Source organism: Telopea speciosissima, chromosome 6, assembly GCF_018873765.1.
Source record: "Telopea speciosissima isolate NSW1024214 ecotype Mountain lineage chromosome 6, Tspe_v1, whole genome shotgun sequence".
In the NCBI taxonomy this organism is placed as follows: Eukaryota; Viridiplantae; Streptophyta; class Magnoliopsida; order Proteales; family Proteaceae; genus Telopea; species Telopea speciosissima.
In genome coordinates, this window is record NC_057921.1 from 29588506 (window position 1) to 29607923 (window position 19418).

The 19418-nt window shown below is 46.7% G+C and overlaps 1 protein-coding gene across 1 annotated transcript in view; it reads right to left on the reverse strand.

Annotated features, from left to right (window-relative positions):
* Positions 1-7080: 7080 nt before the first annotated feature.
* Positions 7081-19418, reverse strand: part of LOC122666187 (separase-like) — a 77520-nt gene continuing 65182 nt past the window's right edge. Inside the window, exons 26-28 of the mRNA XM_043862328.1 lie at positions 8792-9031; positions 8110-8197; positions 7081-7931 (exon numbers count right to left, since the gene is read on the reverse strand). Of these exons, the coding sequence (XP_043718263.1) occupies positions 7417-7931; positions 8110-8197; positions 8792-9031 (843 nt within the window). The 3' untranslated portion in view covers positions 7081-7416. The remainder of the gene's footprint in view (positions 7932-8109; positions 8198-8791; positions 9032-19418) is intronic.

A 19418-nucleotide genomic window follows, 5' to 3' on the forward strand; every position in this document is an offset into this window, starting at 1 on the left:
AGCCTTGCATGTGGCTGAAACCATCTCCCAAGCCTGGCCAAAACCCTATGATACTATTCATCTGGACTGCTTGGGCAGCCCTTATCAGTCTGATGGTGGATCTGATGAAGGATCCAATTGGACCAATGGGTAGGCCACCTCAAGGGCTACCAGACCCCCCTGACATGCAGAGGATCGGTGCTGATCCCAGCCTTGAGGACCCCACCTTGGAAACTCAGCCTGCATCAAATGTATAGCCACTGGGCGATGCAGCAAGGCCTAGAGTCATCGCCCAGTGAAGTAAAATGAGCTGTTTTGGTGGGCAAACCTGGGGGATCTCACCCAATGACCCCCTGGACACTGTGGGAAGGATGGAAAATTACCAAAATGCCCTTCCCCACATCTGTCCCTTATTGGAAAATATTTTGGAACCCTAGTAGGCCCCGCAGGTAGAAGAAACCCTGCTGTGCATGGACTTACAGCACAGACAAGCTGTGGACAGCACTGTGATCATGTTCTGACTTTGGGTCAGGTGCAGATATGATAAATGACCATTTTGCCCCTATGCCATAACTCTGTACAATGCACCGGAACATGGACCCAAGGCCCAGTGATTCCAAGTGAGAACCAACTAAACACCGGGTCAACCCAGTAAGCCTAGGTTAACCCTAGAACTACTGAAAATCAAATGGAAACTTAATTAAACATTTCTAATTTATATTTAGGTTTTGATCCCGCGCTCGAGGACCATTACCAAACTACTGTGAGAACTGATTGTGCGAATGAATACCTAGAGCCAGACTCAGGTGAGTGAATAATACTATCATATGTCTATATGTAATTATGATTGTGCAAGCAATTAAGAATTGAATCATGAATGCTGTATTACTTATATATCAAGTTACTCAAATCACTGCACACTGATTGTTGTTGATCAACACTGTGAATTCTATATGATGAATGTGATTGTTAGACTAGATGTCGTACTCGGCTTGGAAATGAGGCCTGCGGTAGCCCGTAGTATGGGATATGGTTGACACTGCTTGACTCGTACGATGCCATATAGACATGGGGTTAGAGTTTCATCACCCGTGCTACGCACCCTTATCAGCAGGGGTTAAGGTGCTGGATGCCTGTGGGGGCAACCATCAGAAAAGAGAAAAAGAAATTAAAGAAACACCGGAATGGTGCATATGGGCTATAAGCCAGAAAAAGAAAAAAAAAAAGAGAAAAGAAATGGATTCTCCTACGGGTTAATCACAGAGGGCTGGTCGGGCCGACCTTGGTAAACGAATGCAGGGGCAGACTGGTCCTCTCCGACAACTCAATAGGTGTATCGCAGGAAGAGGTAACCAAGCCTACACCAGGGATACATGTATTGGGGATTGTAGAAGCACTAACCTGACTTAGTTGTATTGTTAGGTGGCTAATAATAAACTGGACTTACATATCATGTAGGATCAATTGGACTGAGATTTGTGATTGCATGTGCATGCATGATGGATGTTATTTTCTCACGAGCTCAGTGGGTCTCACACTCTGTTATACAATGTTTTCTTAGATGATCTTACAGGTCGATGTCGGTGTGGCATGGCGGGCTATCTCGAGGAGGAGAGTCCTGGTTGTTACGATGATGTTGGTGTGGACCCCAACGAAGGTCATACCGATCCTGCGTACTTTCTCGGTGGTCGTGGATGAAGACCATTGAGGAGTGCATCTGATGTTTTATTGTGGGAACTCCTTTTTGTAACCCTAGGAGTTTTCCCCGTTTTGACTGTGGTTCAGTTGTAGTTCTTTTACTTTCTTTTCTTTTGGGGTTAGATATCCTAGCCCTGTACATATTTATGTATGCAGTACTGTACTTATCAGCTTTTGTCTTTAGGTGTGGGTTGTGGGTTGTGTATGTGCTGGGGAGATGTATAGGACAACTTTTGTATGTATATATTATCACCATTTCCCGTATCGCTATGCTTCTGCTTACTATTGAAAATTGTAGATATTCTGCGACACTCTAATCTTGCTTAAAGTGAAGTGATGGTTGTGACTCTATAATTGTAAGCGCTGCTTCTTGATCCGTGGGATTTGGCAGATTGTCGTTATACAATTCGAGTCACCTACCCAATCCTCCTAGGGGGTGGTTTGGGGTGTGACACGACCGAACCAAGTAAAGAGGTATCTAAAACAACCGTTTTGTAGGGAAAATAGCACTTGACCATAAGCAAGAGTACCAAAACCAAGTGGGGAGTACACACTCAACCCAAATATGGAACCCAACACAAGAACCGAATTCCAGCAGGGGAGAAAATAAGTACAACCTCGACAACACTTCACCCTAACACTCTACAAAGAGTAACATCAACTTAAACAAGCTCAAAGACTTCACACAAGCTGTTCATAATCATTTCTCAACCAAGAAAGCAACATATTGCATTCTAAATGCAAGAAAAAAAGAAACTAGGCATTCTCGGTTTTACCTAGACAGGAAATGAGATCCCACGAAAAAGGGTTATGCTCAAACAGGTCCATTAATCAGCAAGAAGGGACATATGAGGCATAATAGGCACCCTTGGGAGATTCTAGTGGCCCATTCCAAGACTTAAACACATGTCGAGAGAGAGAGACAGAGACAGAGACAGAGACAGAGACAGGGCCTGTAACTTGAAGGTGGCGGTAATCCTAACAGCAGCTTGGTGAGTTTCAAATCTTCAAGGGAGCTTCAACACAGCTCAAGTAGCATCTTCAAACCTCTAAATAGGCTATATAGAATATATTTCACACTTCTTCAACAAGTTTTTACATAGGAATCTCCTCCTTGAAATCCTTTGTACCCTAGGATTCCAAAGAGAAGAAAAGAATAAGAGCAAGAGGCTGAATACGACTCTCAAACGTAAAGCTCTGATTCCAAGTTAGATTTTAGGTTAAGAATGCAAGTAAGAGAAGGAGAAGAGGTTGAAGGAGGAAGAGGAAGGAGACAAGCGAGAAGAAGAGCGGATATTTCAGTGGTAATATCTTGTGTGAGAGATTTCTCAACACACTTATATTACTTCATTGATATTAAGAGAAATATTACATCCACCTCCCTAGCAAGGTTAAAAAGGATAAAAAATAGGAAATACATAATAAGGCAACTAGATAAAAAACTAGTTCCTAAACTACCCTTATTACATAACTTCTTACAACTCGAACACAAACACCCGATTAAATCAATCCAATTTAATTTATTATTAAACTATATATCTTGGCAAATGTGCACATACTACTTTATCAAGAATCTCCTCCAGTTGCATTCTTCATTGAAAAGCTAAATATGACTCATAAACAACGGTCAACTTATGATTGAGCTTTATGCCATCATTCAACTCATCCTCTACTATGATCATCAAGCATTGAAGTACATCAACAATTTAGCTCACACCAATCGAACGATGACACTATGAATTGACTTTTCTTGTTGATTCACATTCATCTTGAAGCAGAAGCTTGGCATACAAAACAAAGTAGCAGTTGCTCTTAGTTAATGTGTGATGAGCACATTTATGTGTGAAATTATCCCATTTAATTATGCATTTTATCTACTTAGAATGGAGTTACCTTGCGTATTTTTTGTCTTTTTCAGGGTACAGGGGTATTTTTGGTATATGGGAAGAATTGCAGAAAAAGTGCATTTTCAGAGACTAAATTGAGGAAATTAGGTTGGACGAGTTCAATGCTACATAGACACCAGTCTACCCATGGATCGACTCACATGTGATCAAGGGCGAGATGGGAAGAAGTTTCACTGAAGACCCAAGGGCATAATCATAATTTCATAAAATTGAAAAATTTTCAAAAGATATCTGATATTGGGCTCATACCGTCCAAAATATTAATTGGAGCAACTTTAATTCTCGGGTTAGGACCACCTGAAGACAGGAATGAGAGATTCTCAAAAAGTGAATTTTAATCAAATTGATAATTTACATTGTTCTCCCTCTCCTCCCTAATACCTCTCTCTGATCTACTACGGTTGTATCTTTCTCTCCAACTTCAATTCGCTCTTCGTCTCCCTCCCAAATCCCTCTCGGGTCCCACCTTTTGTAGTTCTATTCAACTTCTCTCTCTCTCTTATATCTCTTCTACTCAAAATCACCCACGGACTCTCTAATCCTACCTCTTTCCTATCTTTACCTCTTTTTTAATTATTAAATCATTTTTTTAAAAAAAAAACTAATAATATAAAAATCCACGGACAGATTTGAGTTGAGATTCCATTCTGATAGTAGCAGCCGTGCCCTCTTGTCTTCTTATTCTCTCTAGTTTTCCACCTTCTTTTGTTATTTTCTTTTTGAATCTTGGGTTCGCCAAGGGGAGGAGGATCACCATTCCAGCAGTTTCATCACCATGGATCAACGTCGTCATTGTTACCCTTTGTCTCTTGGCACCATGATTGGTTAAGTTCACTCTATCTTTAAGTGTAGATGAACTAATGGTGTTTGTTATTTAAAATTCTGGTTGTATTCTTGATTGCTTGATGTTGAGACCCCATCCTTATTTGGATGATTTTAATAGATGTATTTAGTTGAAAATTTCTGTTTCTGTGATTCATTATTTTTCATTCAAGCAATGGTATTTTGTTCTTATGTGGTTGTACTGATGATGGATTATAGCTAAACGAACTAAGCGTGCCAAGCCCTATAAGCGAAGAACGATTGTACTCGTCAAGATAGTCTATACCTAGGAGGAACCCTACATTCTGTGGTATTATTAGGCATGTGGCTATAATAAACCGAAGCATGCAACTGAATTGAATAGCAATCCATTGGGATTCGAACCCTAAAGATAGTCTTCTCCCATATTTGTCCAGCGTTGTTAGTTTAGATTTGTTTCTTTCGTTCGTAGTTTAAAATTAGATTTATTGCATTTGAATTTTCATCACTTTCAGCTAATCATTTTAGTAATTTAACATTTCAGTTCCTCGTAGATCGACTCCTTACTTGCTACTTGCTAGATTAATTTAGGATTTTATTTTTGACCAGTTAACGGCACGATCAATGTCTCTTTGCTGGTCACCCTTCACAATTAAACAATTGGCTTTGAGTCTCGCAAGGAACTTTATGCAACAGATGGATATTTTCAAACAGATTGGGACCAAATCTAATATGGACACATAGCCGTTATATGCTTCATGATGGATATCTATCTATCCATTGGTACGAGGCTGTGTGTTCCCCCAGTGCGTTGCTAGAAATATCGAATACTAGAGACATACACATACACTGATGGATTAACTGACCATTTGGGGCATGAAAAGACCATAGTTTTGGTGGGGAAATACTACTGTTGGCCTCAGCTTCGTCAAGATGACAGGAAAATCATGCAAAAGTGTTATATTTTCCAAGCTTCCAAGGGCCAATCTCAAAATATGGTTTTGTACATGTTGGTTAATGTTCATAGGGTTCCTTGGGAGGACATCACTACGGATTTTGTGTTGGAGTAGTCATGTATTGTATCCCAGGTGGACTTATTGCATGTCATCGTGAATTGGTTTTCAAAAATGCTCATTTCATAGTATGTTGTATGACCTCAGATTCTTATCGAGTGACCAATTTGTTCTTTTGGAAGATTTTTCATCTTTTGTGGAATCCCAAAAACTATTATGTTTGAAGAGACCAAATTTTTGAGTCACTTTTGGAAGATGGTATGGAGGAAATTGATTCTGAGTTGCAGTATATTAGTACAACACATCCAAAGACTTATGGCCGAATGGAAGTGTGACAATGCCTACCTACATGAATCAGGCCAAACAAAGCAAGATATGCACTAGACTAGGAATAGGGGTTCTGCCACCAGTGATTTGCAATCCATAGCTATCACAATTGTCTCTTGGTCTCAGTTCCTACAGCATTTCTCCTAGGAGAGTAGGAGAAGAGCACACGATATCGATTTAATTGGAGGAGCATAACTAGGTGTTTTACTTTTACTAGGAGACTACCACAACCCTCTCTTTTTGATATATATATAAATTTTAAGTGGAACTCTCTTTATTATGTCTCATTTAACCTTAGAATGATATTTTAGTAGTAGTTTATGCCATTGGCTGGTAGGGTTTTTAACATTTGCAACCATTATTCTTCTAGTTTTCTGGTTATTTACCAGATTCTCTTAACCATTTCTTCTCTACATTATAAATTTTGGTCTATCCTATCTAACTGTCCAATGGGATTTTAACTACAGCTACACGAGAGTGGGGAGCGGGGAGAAAAAGGAAGGGAGCACCTTTATGTCTATATTCTACTAACAAGGCACCAACCAACTGAACAAGTAGTTGTCTTCATAAAATCAATGATGGAGGATTCATTGATAACATCAATTCAGTTTTTTACCACCCTTGCTGGGAATCCAAACTATATCACTATGGCATTAGGGTGGTCCATCAAATATGGTATCAACCCACAAGGTCTTTTCTTATTATCTCAAATCAATAGCAGTGGACATTGATCTTCCCCCTGCCAAAGTAGCTAACATGGCAGAATTTATCGATGCATCATTAGGCTTGAAATAAAAGAAGAAATTCAGTGCACTTCACCTTTTTGTTGGAGGGACAACAAATAAATTTTCATTAAGCTATGAAGGAAATATGTACATTGGAAATGGTGTACAAGAGGGTTCACCAGAGAAGAAACGTGTACAAAATGAAGAAAAAATAAAGCACCAAAAGAAATGTAAGATTTTTCTCCAAAATCAGATCTTAAAGCAAAAGCCTGAACTCCTTTAGACATGACAATATTGCTCAATTGTAATACAGTTGTCGCAATTTGTTCTTTTCCCATCAGAAACTCTGGTTTCACTCCAATCAGATCTTCACAGAAGAACCTGGGGAACCATCTTCCAAAGGGTACTTCCTAAATAAATTTTGCACCCCAAAAGAAGAGCATCACTGTATGTCCAGGGAAAAGAGCATGTTCAGATAACCGAAGCAATGTCACAAGAGATTAAGTGACTTCTACCTTATACTCTTGTATCAGTCACAAATCAATTTAACATCGCTTACCACATTTCTAGAGCTAACATATGACCTCAAAACGTCCCAGCTAGAATGAGTCCATCTTTACCAACAAAATGTCCAGGAATGCATCTTGCATCAGGCAATACATACATGTTACCAGGACTGACTAGATTTGCAGGAAAGATGGGATTGTAGAGTTCAGGAAGATTTCTCATGCATGAATGAACAGTTTTAGGGAGTTTCTGTAACATTAAGAAAATACCATAATGTGGAAGGTATATTGTTCCCACTCGTATATAATTGAGGATGTTGCACTGTTGGAGACTTGCAGCTTGCAGGATCCCATTCATTCACGATGCCTGTCTTACTTTGAACTATAAGGGGCAAAGATGCATGACATTTCTGAGTGACTACTGAAAGAGGAGAGTGCAATACAAAGTACTTTTATATTGCTACAAATCCTTCTTTTTCCCTATAACTGTTGGGACACCATAACATACTGGAGATGCCCCAATCAAGAAAGGCAGTGTGCAAGCCTCTCGAGCCTGGCTCATGAAAGATCCAATCTTTGGTCTAGGACCAGAACAGTTTTTGCATGTTTTACTACTGGAGGCCTCCTCTAAATTCTTCCTTCTTGAAACCTTCTTTGCTTTACTCCTACTTTTGCTTATGTCCATGGATCCAAATTCTTTCACCAGTAGATTGCAGTGGGAACAACCAATGGAAGTAGACCTTTCCTGCAACCAAGCATCAAGCATCGCCTTCCCAAATCTGTCAATATCCTTGTCTGTGACTTCCCACAGATTGGCAACTATAACAGGAGAACCAGCTAACAAATACCAGATAGGAGCACCTTCTGGAGCATAACATCCCATGAGAGATATAGATCCACTACTGCACCCCATTAGAAGAGTAGCTGCACAGTTATCCAGTTTCTGAATTTCATTGCCAGGTATATACTGTGTCCCTGCACCACAACATGCACTCCTCCATTAACTAATTCTAGATCAAGGAACTAAAGAAATTGTAGGTTGTGCCATAAACAGTGCAAGGGTCAATAACATTGAAGGGCAAAAGCAGCAGAAACAGTGAATAAAATAGTCGTGACACTGATAAGAACAGATAAATAGTTGAGTCAAGTATACCGCTTCCATGTCCAAAGTATATAAAAAGGTCATGGCATTTTAAAGCCGTGGCCAACTCTTCAGTTGTGGGAGGCATTCCAACTTTTCCCTGCATCGTAAATCATTGAAATATTTTTAAGACCAAATGAAGTGTAAACAGGGGAAATCTTAATTGCATATGATACCTCATAAACATCAGATTGTCTGAATTCTGCCTAAAGGTTGGGTGACCTAACTGTAAGGTTCTTAGATTGGTTGTCCAAATCCATTTCTAGCAACTCTGGGTTGTCTATATGTTATTCTCCTCTTCTTCATACTCACTCCCACTGTGCAATGCATGCCTAGAAGAGTGCTTCTCCCTTGCACGGGGGATGCAGGAGTTATTGGGTTGAACAGAAAGAAAAGCTATGTGATCCCTCTTGGGCCAACATATGGGAAGCCATTTTGAATACTCCCAGCCAATCTGATAATATAAATCTCATCGCTGGCCAGTTCACCTAGCAAACCAGTCAAGCACACACGCACACACACACACACAGGAGATGTTCCAGCACTCCAACCTTGATCAGGTATTTTTTATTACATGCGCACATACATGCTTGCAGTGCTCTACAGACACTTGTCTTACTAATCAAGTTTTTTATTGTCTACCTGATCCACTTCTTTACATTTCCTGATTTTCTGGGAAGCAAGCAAGAATTACCTCAAAATTCTGATTTCTAAACCAGCCCTCAAAATCAGCCTGTGTGTGGATGAGATCACCACTTGGGTTCAGCAAATAGAATGCATCCAGAGGATCTATCAATGGAAAAGGACTTGCAACCTTCTGAACTTGCTCTTCACGGTGGTCACTTGTTTTGAGTATTGCATAGATGCCAGCCACAGAAGGCATGCGATAAACCTCTTGTTGTCTTAATATTGGCATACTCTCCCATGGAAGCATCTGTTTTCAGTCATCAGTCAATGAGCTGTCTTGGAAGAAACTAAACTAGGAAAAAGAAACATATGACACATGCATAGGCACACCAAAAAAAAAAATATCGCTCTTTCCTCAGTAAGCTATATTTGGTTGTAGTGCAAGATTATGTTAACCAGTAGCGCAGCTATTATCTGTTTGGCTTGGTGGGGTTTAGCATTGGCTCAGTACATCCCACTTTGGTCATCATTAGAACTCTCTAGTTTTGTCTTTGCCAGATAAATGCGAAAAAAATTGTATGCTTTCCATACGGGTTAATAACTTACCAGGCAATCAAATGAAAAATCAATGAAATTTACATCCAAAAACTTTCAGAAGATAGAGATATCCTCCAACAACAAGAATTATTAGAATTGACACCTTTAGGGGCCAGTGCTTGGTGCAATGGTAAAAATCTTGAGCAGCCATGTGAAACACAGGATTGAGTCTGAGCCCTGAGGATGGCCCCTTTGGGCAAAAATTACAAAGCTTAAGACCATTTTCAGTCTACTCTTCCCAGGACCCTGTGAAAGCAGGACTTGCATCAGGTTGCACTCTCCTCATCCATCCCAAAAAAAGAAGTTTTTTTTTTGAAAAAAATTCTTTTAATTAGAACCAAGTAGCTGTCAGCAACTTCAGCGATAATTTCACAACAGCAGAAAAAACATATTCTGATAAATTAAGGCACATTCTGCCGCAAAGTCTACTTTTTATTTTTTTTAAATCTTTGGGTGTAGGTACGGTAACATGAAGTGGTAATTCCAGCATTTAGGTCCATCAAATATCAAAGATGATCTTGTCATGAAAAATAGCTCCAGGTTCAAGTTCATGGATGGATAATAGATTAAAGATTCCTAAGCCTTCTATTAAGTTAATGGATACCAATCCTTATGGGATGCAGTCAATGATCAAAATTATACAGTGGATATCCTTTGCATTTGTTGCGAGTGGAAATCTCCGATGCTTGGTTCGCCCACGGATGAGCCTGCAAAGACCAAGTGATGAGCACAAGAGAGCCGGTGTGGCTCCGGCCTAGGACTCTCCGATGGCAAAGTTAGATCACCAGTGCAACAGCGTAACTGCGTAGTGAAAAGCAAGATGAGGAATGGTGCTCCATACCTGGGTATTTATAGAGTGAGGATGAGATGAGGCGGTTGGGAGAGTCCTAGTATGGAAGGAGTCCCTCTTTCGGAAGGTTCTCTCGCGTAGAGCTGAGTGGAGAGCTATTTTCGGGGCCGGGCTCTTATTAAGGTAAGAATCCATGTAGAGTGATTCCGTGTTGCGCTGGGATCGTGGCTCGATCCTTATCCTGTGATTCTCGGGATGCGCTGACGTGGCCCGGAGATCCCCGGTGGGGCGCTATGGCAGCTTCAGTGGAGGAGGGCTCGGCCTCGGAGGTCGGCTTAGAAGGGCGGCATGGTAGGTCGGCCTTGGCCGTCACCTCGGCCTGGAAGGTCGCCCGAGAGGTTGGTCTAGGCAGTAAGCTCGGCCAGGAGTTTATGGCTGACCTGTATGAGCTCGGCCTCAGACATCGGATAGCTTGCGCGAGTCTGGCTCTATCAGGTGACTTATCGGAGACGGGGTCAGCCCGGTTTCCTGCTCGGCTCAATTCGGTTCTCGGACTGAGGTCAGGTCAGCCATGTGGCAGCCTTTGATAGGTGGGGTGTTTTATGCCTCATCACAGGCCCCCCCACTCATCAGGGGTCGGCTCGGCACTGATGAGTGAAATTTCCAGGTCTGCTTGTCTGGAAGATTTTTGCGGTCGAGCCGAGCTTATTTTTTGCGGTGGATTTGACGTTGCACGGCCTGACGGTTGGGCGTCAGTGCCACGTCAGCAGAGTCATTATGGCAGGCTCGGGAATTCAAAACGCCCTTTGATCTGGGCCGCTGAATTATGCTGAGCTCTGCAAGGCCGTTGGATCAGCTCAACCCAAGAGTTATAAATAGGCGACTCCTAACTATTCAATCTTCACTGCTCCAAGTTATTGACTTCTCGGCAAGCTCGGATTCTTCAGCTCTGTAGCGCTCGGTGCTTTCTGGTTCGTGATCAGCTCGGCCTTCGCTTCGTTCGCACTCAGCTCATCCTTAGCTCTTCTTCAACCAGTAAGTCTTCTCCGCCCAGTATGTCAGTTGGTAGTAGTCCCATGGGCGAGCTGTTCGCCGGGGCGGCAAAGGGCGCGAGTCCAAGCCGAGAGCTCCCCACTCATTCTCCCACCATAGACCTGTTGGGCTCGACTTCGGAAGAGCCCGATGTAGTGGAGCCTCGTCAGACCGAGGTGGCCGAGCCTCCGTTGCTCCTGGAGTTCGACCACCCGGCCCAACCAATCGCCGCAGACCGAGCCGAGAACTCTGGGTCGTCCTCATCCGATGAGGAGTCAAGTGAGGGAGATTGGTCCGAAGTGGGGGTTGGCTCGGTCAGCTCATCTGCTGACGCCCCTGAGCTCGAAAAAGGGAGTGTCGGCACCGTTCCGAGCACGATCACGGATGCCGACCTTGACTATCTGAGGACGATCTATGCCATCCCCGAGGACATTCAGTTCCGAGCTCCTAACCCCGGGGAGATGGCCTACTTCATCAGGCCCGGTGAGGTGGCTTTATACGAGACGCCTTTCAAGTACGCGTTCAGGCTCCCCGTCCTCGGCTTGGTGGACCAGATCTTGGACCACTTCCACTTGTCCCCTGGTCAGCTGGTGCCGAACTCTTGGCTGGCCGTGTACGGCTTCTGCGCCCTATTTTGCGAGATGGGCCGAGGTACAAGCGTGGCGCTTTTCTCTCGGCTCTTTTTCTTGAAGAAGTCTCCAGAGAAAGGGTGGTACAATTTCAGCCGCCGATCTGGGAAGAGTGCGGCCCTGGGCAGCCACAAATTTTTGGTCAGCACGCCGACCTTCAATAAGTATTGGAAGCCTCGTTTTTTCTTTACTTCCATTCCAAACAGCCCTCTCCGAACCGAGTGGAAGGAGATGAACTTGAACTATGTCAATAGGGTACTGCCCCTAACCGAGAACGAGCTGACCTCGCTTGATCTAATCCCCCAGCGTCCGCCCTTTGACGTCCTTCGGCTTCAGGATGAGGGGTTTCTTCAAAGGTAGCACATGACCCCTGGTAGGAGCCCGAGCCGAGCCCGTCTCTGTTGTCCGAGCTGACCCCTTTACTTAGTCTTCTTTTCTTTTTCGATTTATTTTTTATGTTTGGTTTCTCTTGCAGTGGTCGGCCACATTCCCCCTATGGATACAACTCGGCTAAGGGCCGAGACCCTTGCGGACCGAAAGAAGAAAAACGCTGAGAAGAAGTCGGGGGGGGGAGTCCTCCAAGGCCCCCAAGGGCAAGGCAGTGATACCGGGCCCGTCAGACGCTGTGGTCGGCCTTGAGGCCGAGAAGAGTACAGGCCCAGCGGGGTCTCCGAGGAAAGGGAAGGGCCGAAAAGGCGAGAGGAGCCCGCCGAAAGATACCAAGCTTCAGAAGCTCTCGGTCAATCTGACAAGTGGTGGCCTTCCGCCCGTGGCTTCACCCCCCAATATCTCCCGATATGTCTTAGGGAGGGCCTCGACCAGCAACGTTCCTGTGAGGCCGACCTGGCGCCTCTTCCCAGGGGACTCGGCATTGACGTTGGCCGCACATGCCAAGGAATGGCTGGACGTAGGTCGGCTGCCGGCTGATAGGGAGAAGCTTGAGGCGTTGTCTGACCCTGAGCTCCTCTCCATACTGTTTCAGGATTTCAACATGGTGAGTTTCCTGGTCGGCTCTTGTGATTAGGTCCGACCTGTGTAGTCTGTCCTGACTTTTATTCTCATGCCTTTTTGCAGGGCTTCGCCAAGGCAGTGGAGACCATGCTTCGCTTTGAGCGGCTCTTGACCGAGAACCACTCCTTGGGCGTCCAGTGCAAGAAGGCCTACCAGGATGCCATTCAGAGGCGTCAGGAGACCCAAGAGAAGCTTACTGCCGCCGAGGCCGAAGTGGAGAGCTCTTAGGCCGAGGTGATCAGGCAGAAAGAGAAGGTCCGGGCTCTGCAGGCTCAGCTTACCGAGGCGAGGGAGAAGGCCAAGGAGGACCTAGCCATAGCTCGGGACGAGGAGATCAACGACTATCTCCAATCGAAGGAGTACGCTGATGTGTGCCATGAGATCAGGAAGCCTCCCTACGCCGAAGGTTTTGAGGCAGGCCGGGCTGATCTCTTGGCCGAGATCAAGGCGGTCTAACCCTATCTCAATCTTTCACGTTTTGACGATGACGCGACTACCTTTGCCAGGGAGTTGGGAGATGAGGAGGGAGCCGAGGTCACCCAGGCTCTGCCCCTCGAGGAACCTACGCAGACCGACCTCTTAGCCCTTGACGCTGAACCCCAAGACCCCCTTACCGAGCCGGATGTCGCCGAGGTCGCCTCCTAGTCAATCGCCGAGGAGATTGAGATGTAAAAATGTTTTTTTTTTTTTTTTTTGGGTCGGACGGCCCTCATTGTAACCACGCCGAGCGGTCGGCCTGTACTGAATAAAAGATCTATTTTTGCCAAAATTTGTCCAAGTGTTTTAGCTCGATTTTCTTAGCCTTCTTTTCCTTGTGTATATTGTTCCATTTGAGGCTGTGGTCGAACTGCCGACTCGTTCCGCCAGCCGAGCTTAGGGACTTGTCTATTTTTTACCAATGCTTCACGTGGTCGGCGGCTCGACCATGCCATACCCGAGGTCAAGGTGATTTTCGCTTTGGTTAGTTAATTCGCCATTCTCATCGGTCCGATTGGACAGGCTATCATATAAGCGGACACGTGGCCGAGTAGCCTTTCTGGCCGAGCGTAATGCCGTAGCTTAGTTTCAAACTTTGTTAGGCTCGGCCAAGGGGGGAGTTTGCTCTTGAGAGGTCGGCCAGGTCTATGAGGACCGGTCTTACGACTTGGTTGCCTACCTATGAGGGCTGGTCTTTGAGGTCGGCCAGGTCTATGAGGACCGGTCTTACGACTTGGTTGCCGACCAATAAGGGCCGGTCTTTGAGGTCGGCCAGGTCTATGAGGACCGGTCTTACGACTTGGTTGCCGACCTATGACGGTCGGTCTTCGAGATCGGCCAGGTCTATGAGGACCGGTCTTACGACTCTGCTGCCAACCTATGAGGGCCAGTCTTTGAGGTTGGCCAGGTCTATGAGGACCGATCTTACGACTTGGTTGCCGACCTATGAGGGTCGGTCTACGAGGTCGGCCAGGTCTATGAGGACCGGTCTTACGACTTTGATTTAGCAGCTTGCAAATACATTAAGTGGTGGAGAAAGACTTCATTTAATTGAATCAAACGTCGGGGCTGAAGCCGAATACAAGCATGCTCAGTTATTGAAAAAATTTCTTCAAATTTTCAGAGTTCCAAGGTCTCGGTACCTTCTTGCCCCCCGGAGTCTGCAAGCGATATGTCCGGGGCAAATTTGCTTGAAGACTATGTACGGGCCTTTCCAGTTTGGTGCTAACTTTCCTTCTTGCCTTGGCCGGGATGCGCTAAGCTTTCGAGGACAAGGTCCCCGCGGAAGTGCCGCTCTTTTACTCTTGAGTCATAGTACTTTGCCGTCCTCTGTTGGGATGCCGTGTTCCGGAGTAGGGCATTTTTTCGAACTTCGTCGAGGAAGTTAAGGTTGGCTCTCAGTCCATCTTCATAGGTCTTCTCATCGAAGTTGAGCACTCAGTACGACGATGCCATAATTTCGACCGGGGCGAGGGCTTCGGTCCCATAAGCGAGGCGAAAAGGACTCTCCCCGGTTGGTGTTCTTACTGTCGTCCTATATGCCCATAGGACACTTGGGAGCTCTTCCACCCATCTTCCTTTGGCCTCATCTAACCTTCTCTTAATGCCGGCGAGTAATGTTCGGTTGGACACTTCTACTTGTCCATTTGCTTGTGGATGAGCTACTGAGACGGGTCGGAAGTCAATGTAGAAGTGTTCGCAGAACTCTCAGAAGGCCGGGTTGTTGAATTGCGTGCCATTATCTGTGATGAGCACTTTCGATAGCCCGAACCGGTAGATGACCTTATCTCGGAAGAATTTCTCCATGTTCTTCTCGGTGATGGTTGCAAGGGGCTCGGCCTCGACCCACTTGGTGAAGTAATCGATCGCCACTACCACGTACTTCCTGTTTCCCGATGCCGGGGTGAAATCCCAGAGAATATCCATTCCCCACATAGCGAAAGGGATTGGGCTCGATGTGAGGTCGGCTTTGTTCTTTGGTCGGCTCGGGATTGGTGCAAGCATGACACTTCTCGCACGTCTTCACATACCTCATGGCCTCTTCTTGCATTCTTGCGATAGAATCCTTATCGAAATATCTTGATGCAAGAGCTCGGCCACCCATGTGACTCCGCGATATTCCCTCACGCACCTCGGCTAAGGCATACTCGGCTCCCTTCGGTCCGAGGCATCGGAGAAGAGGGGCCGAGATTGCTCTTTTGTAGAGCACTCCGTCGATCATGGTGTACTTGGCAGCTCGGATCTTGACCTTTCTTGCTTCGTCTCGGTTCTTCGGGAGCAAGTCATTCTCCAAGTAGTTGACAATGGGGTCCAACCAGGTCGGCCCGTCCTCTTCAATGTGCTATACGCTTTCTTCTTGTAAGGAGGGCTTCTCCAAGATTTCAATGTACACTGATCGGCTCAGAAATTGGAGGTCGGCCTCGGCCAACTTTGACAAGGAGTCAACCGCGGCATTCTCTTTTCTCGGTATTCGAGTCATCTCAAAGTGCTCGAGTTCGGAAATCAGATCTCGTGCTCGGCTCAAGTAAGCTATCATCCTTTCGTCTTTCGCCTCATAGTCTCCATTGACCTGGTTGACCACGAGTTGGGAGTCTCCTCGCACCTTCAACTGCTTTACGCCCATTGCCTTGCTGACTTGAAGTCCGGCTAGGAGGGCTTCATACTCGGCCTCGTTGTTCGAGGTGGGAAACTTGAACCTCAGGGCATATTGGATCAGAAACCCTTCGGGGCTCACCAGGATCAGGCCGGCCCCGCTTCCTCTGGAGTTGCTTGAGCCGTCGACATTCACGGGTCCAAGTTGGGTCAGCCGTAGCCCCGACCTCTTCTACTGTCTTTTCTTCCCCGACTTCAAGGTCGGGCCCTGTGCACTCGGCGATGAAGTCGGCAAGGGCTTGTCCTTTTATCGCCGTCCTCGGACGATAGCTTATATCGTATTCACTCAGCTCAACAGCCCAGGTGATCAGCCGTCCCGAAACGTCGGGTTTGTGCAATATCTTCTTGAGTGGCTGGTCGGTCAATACCGCGATCAGATGAGCTTGGAAGTACGGCCTTAGTTTCCTTGCGGCCGTAACAAGAGCGAATGCTACTTTCTCGAACCCGGAGTATCTTGTCTCGGCATCGACAGGAACGTGGCTGATGTAGTATATGGGTCTTTGAGTTCGACTTTCTTCCCTAATCAACACCGCGCTGACCGCTACAGGGGTAGCGGCTAAGTAAACTTGAAGCTCCTCTTTTGGCTCGGGTCGACTGAGAAGAGGCGGGTTCTCCAAATATTTCTTCAGCTCTTCAAAAGCTTCCTGGCATTCGTCTGACCAGATAAAGTCCTTCGGGTTTCGGATATTCTTGAGGGCCTTAAAGAACGGTAGGCACTTGTCGCCCGATCTCGACATGAATCGTGCCAACGCCGCCACTAGTCCGTTTAGCCTCTGTACTTCTCGGATCGTTCTTGGAGGGCTCATCTCTTGGATGGCCCTGATTTTTGCCGGATTGGCTTCGATGCCTCTAACAGAGACCATGAAGCCGAGGAACTTTCCCGAGGTTACGCCGAATGCACACTTGGCGGGGTTCAGCTTCATGTGGTTCTTCCTCAATACGCCAGAGGCTTCTTCCAGGTCGGCCAAGTGGTGTTCGGCCTTCAAACTCTTTACTAACATGTCGTCCAAGTAGACTTCCATGTTTCTTCCGATCTGCTCGCGGAATATATAGTTCACGAGCCGCTGGTATGTTGCTCCGGCGTTTTTCAATCCGAACGGTATGACCTTGTAGCAAAAATTTTCTTGGTCAATTCGGAATGCCGTGTATGACTCGTCCTCCTCATGCATCATGATTTAGTTGTAGCCGGAATACGCGTCCATGAAACTCAGCATCTCGTGACCTGCCGTGGCGTCGATCAAGAGGTCGATTCGAGGTAGCGGGTACTCATCTTTTGGATCGACCTTGTTGAGGTTGGTGTAGTCGACACACATTCTCCACTTCCCGTTCGATTTGGGGACCATGACGACGTTAGCCAACCAGGTCGGGAATTTTTCTTCTCGGATGAACCCTGATCGGCGAAGCTTCTCCACCTCTTCTTTGATCGCGGTTTTGTCGATCAAGTGCGTAGTTCCTTCTCTTCTACCGAATTGGTTTTCGACCAGAATCTACGTGGAGCCGGTGTTCAGCTATATGCCTGGGTATGCCCGTCATGTCGGCAGCCGACCAGGCAAAGACATCGGCCTTCGCCCTTAAGAAAGCTCCGAGCTGATTCCTTTGATCTTCATTCAATAATGATCCGAGCTGGACCACCTTTGCTGGGTCATCTTCGCTATGATGAAATGGGGTCAGATCTTCCACGAGTCGTCCTCTCCTCTCGATAAGCTCATCCCGCTGATCCTCGGGGAGGTGTTCGACGCACATTGCCATTCCTCGGACATTGCCTTTGTTTTGCTTGACAAAAGTAGCATAGCACTCCCGCGCCTTCTTCTGGTCGCCTTGGACCTTGCCGACACCGTTCTCGGTGGGGAACTTCATCTTCAAGTGCGTCGGGGAGATGATGGCTTGGAGAGCGGTCAGTGAAGGATGGCCGAGTATGGCGTTGAAAGCCACTACCGACCGTACTACCATGAATTTGACTTGGATCGTCGCCTGGCATGGAGCTTGCCCAATCGTGACCAACAGGTCGATTGAGCCCTTGATGGTCGCGGCAGCTCCCGAGAACCCGTGAAGTGAGGTGCCTTCCGGCTTGAGCGCTTCGTCGCCGAAGCCAAATTGTCGGTACGCGTCTAGTGACATACGGTCCACGGATGCGCCGGTATCGACCAATACACGGTGGACGGGTCTCTTCGCAATTTCTACCTGCACCACTAAAGCATCATCATGAGGTAAACTTATACCTTCGAGGTCGGCCTCGGTGAAGGAGATCGTTGCTGCTGGCTTGAGCTTCTTGGTGGGCATCTCGGCAACTCCGATGAACCGTGCGTTTGCCTTAGCCTTTCGAGTAGTCTCTTACTCGGGCCCTCCGAGGATAGTGTATATGGGAGCTCCCTTGTCACTGCTCGGCTCGGACCCGCCCTCTTTCTTCTCAGCTCGGACTTTATCTTCATCTCCGTTCGACTCGCCTATTTTCGGGCCTCGGCTCGGCTCTTCTTTGATCCCGCTCTTCAGGCCGCCGACCCCCACGCTCTTCACGGCCTCCTTTAACATATCGCTTCAAATGGCCCGCTTTTATCAGCTCTTCGATTTCTCTTTTCAACTGATAACAATCCTTGGTGTCGTGACCGGTGTCCTTGTTGAACTGACAATATTTGTTGGGATTCCGAGATGACCCCGCTTGCATCGTTCGGGGTCGGCGGATGTACCCACCGTCCTATATTTGCATCAAAATCTCCTTGCGCGAAGTATTCAGTGGGGTGTAATCGGGGCTCTGAGCTCGATCCGACCTGTCGGCTCTGCGATCCGTCCTGGGCCGTTTGTCTTCCCTACGGTCGTCTGTTGTCGGCCTTTTCTTATCGGGTCGGCTTTCGTTTCCCTTCCGGGCCTGGAGGACCTCGGCCATATTTGCAAATTCATTGCATCTCTCCAAGAGCTCGGCCGGGTTTCTGGTCGGCTTCCGGGCCAAGTCCTTGATGAGGTCCATGTCGGCAAGCCCGTTGCTCATAGCCGTATGGGCCGTGGCCTCATCCAAATCCTTGATGTCTAATGATTCCTTGTTGAAGCGGGAGACGAAAGCTCAGATCGACTCGTCGGGCCTTTGCTTCACGCTTAGGAGGTTGACCGTTGTCTTCTTGTGTTTCATACTACTCTGGAAGCGCGTGACGAAGGCTCGACAGAGTTGAGCGAAGCTTGTTATGGAGTTCGGCGGCAACCAGGAGAACCATGAGGTCGCCGCGCCCTTGAGGGATGCAGGGAAGGCTCGACAAGAAACGATCTCGGTTCCTCTGTACATGGTCATCATCGCATTAAAGTAGTTGATGTGATCCGTCGGGTCGGTCGTCCCGTCATATCGGTCGAACGGGGGAGGTTTAAACCCGGTCGGTAGCGGCGCGGTCATGATCTCAGGAGGATATGGGTGACGCCCGACCAACGAATAGATGTCCGGGGTCGCTTGTTTCTCCAACCCCTCCACTTGCTCCGCCAAGTCTCGTAGCCGCCTCTCCAGCTCGGTTTCAGGTGCTCGGCCA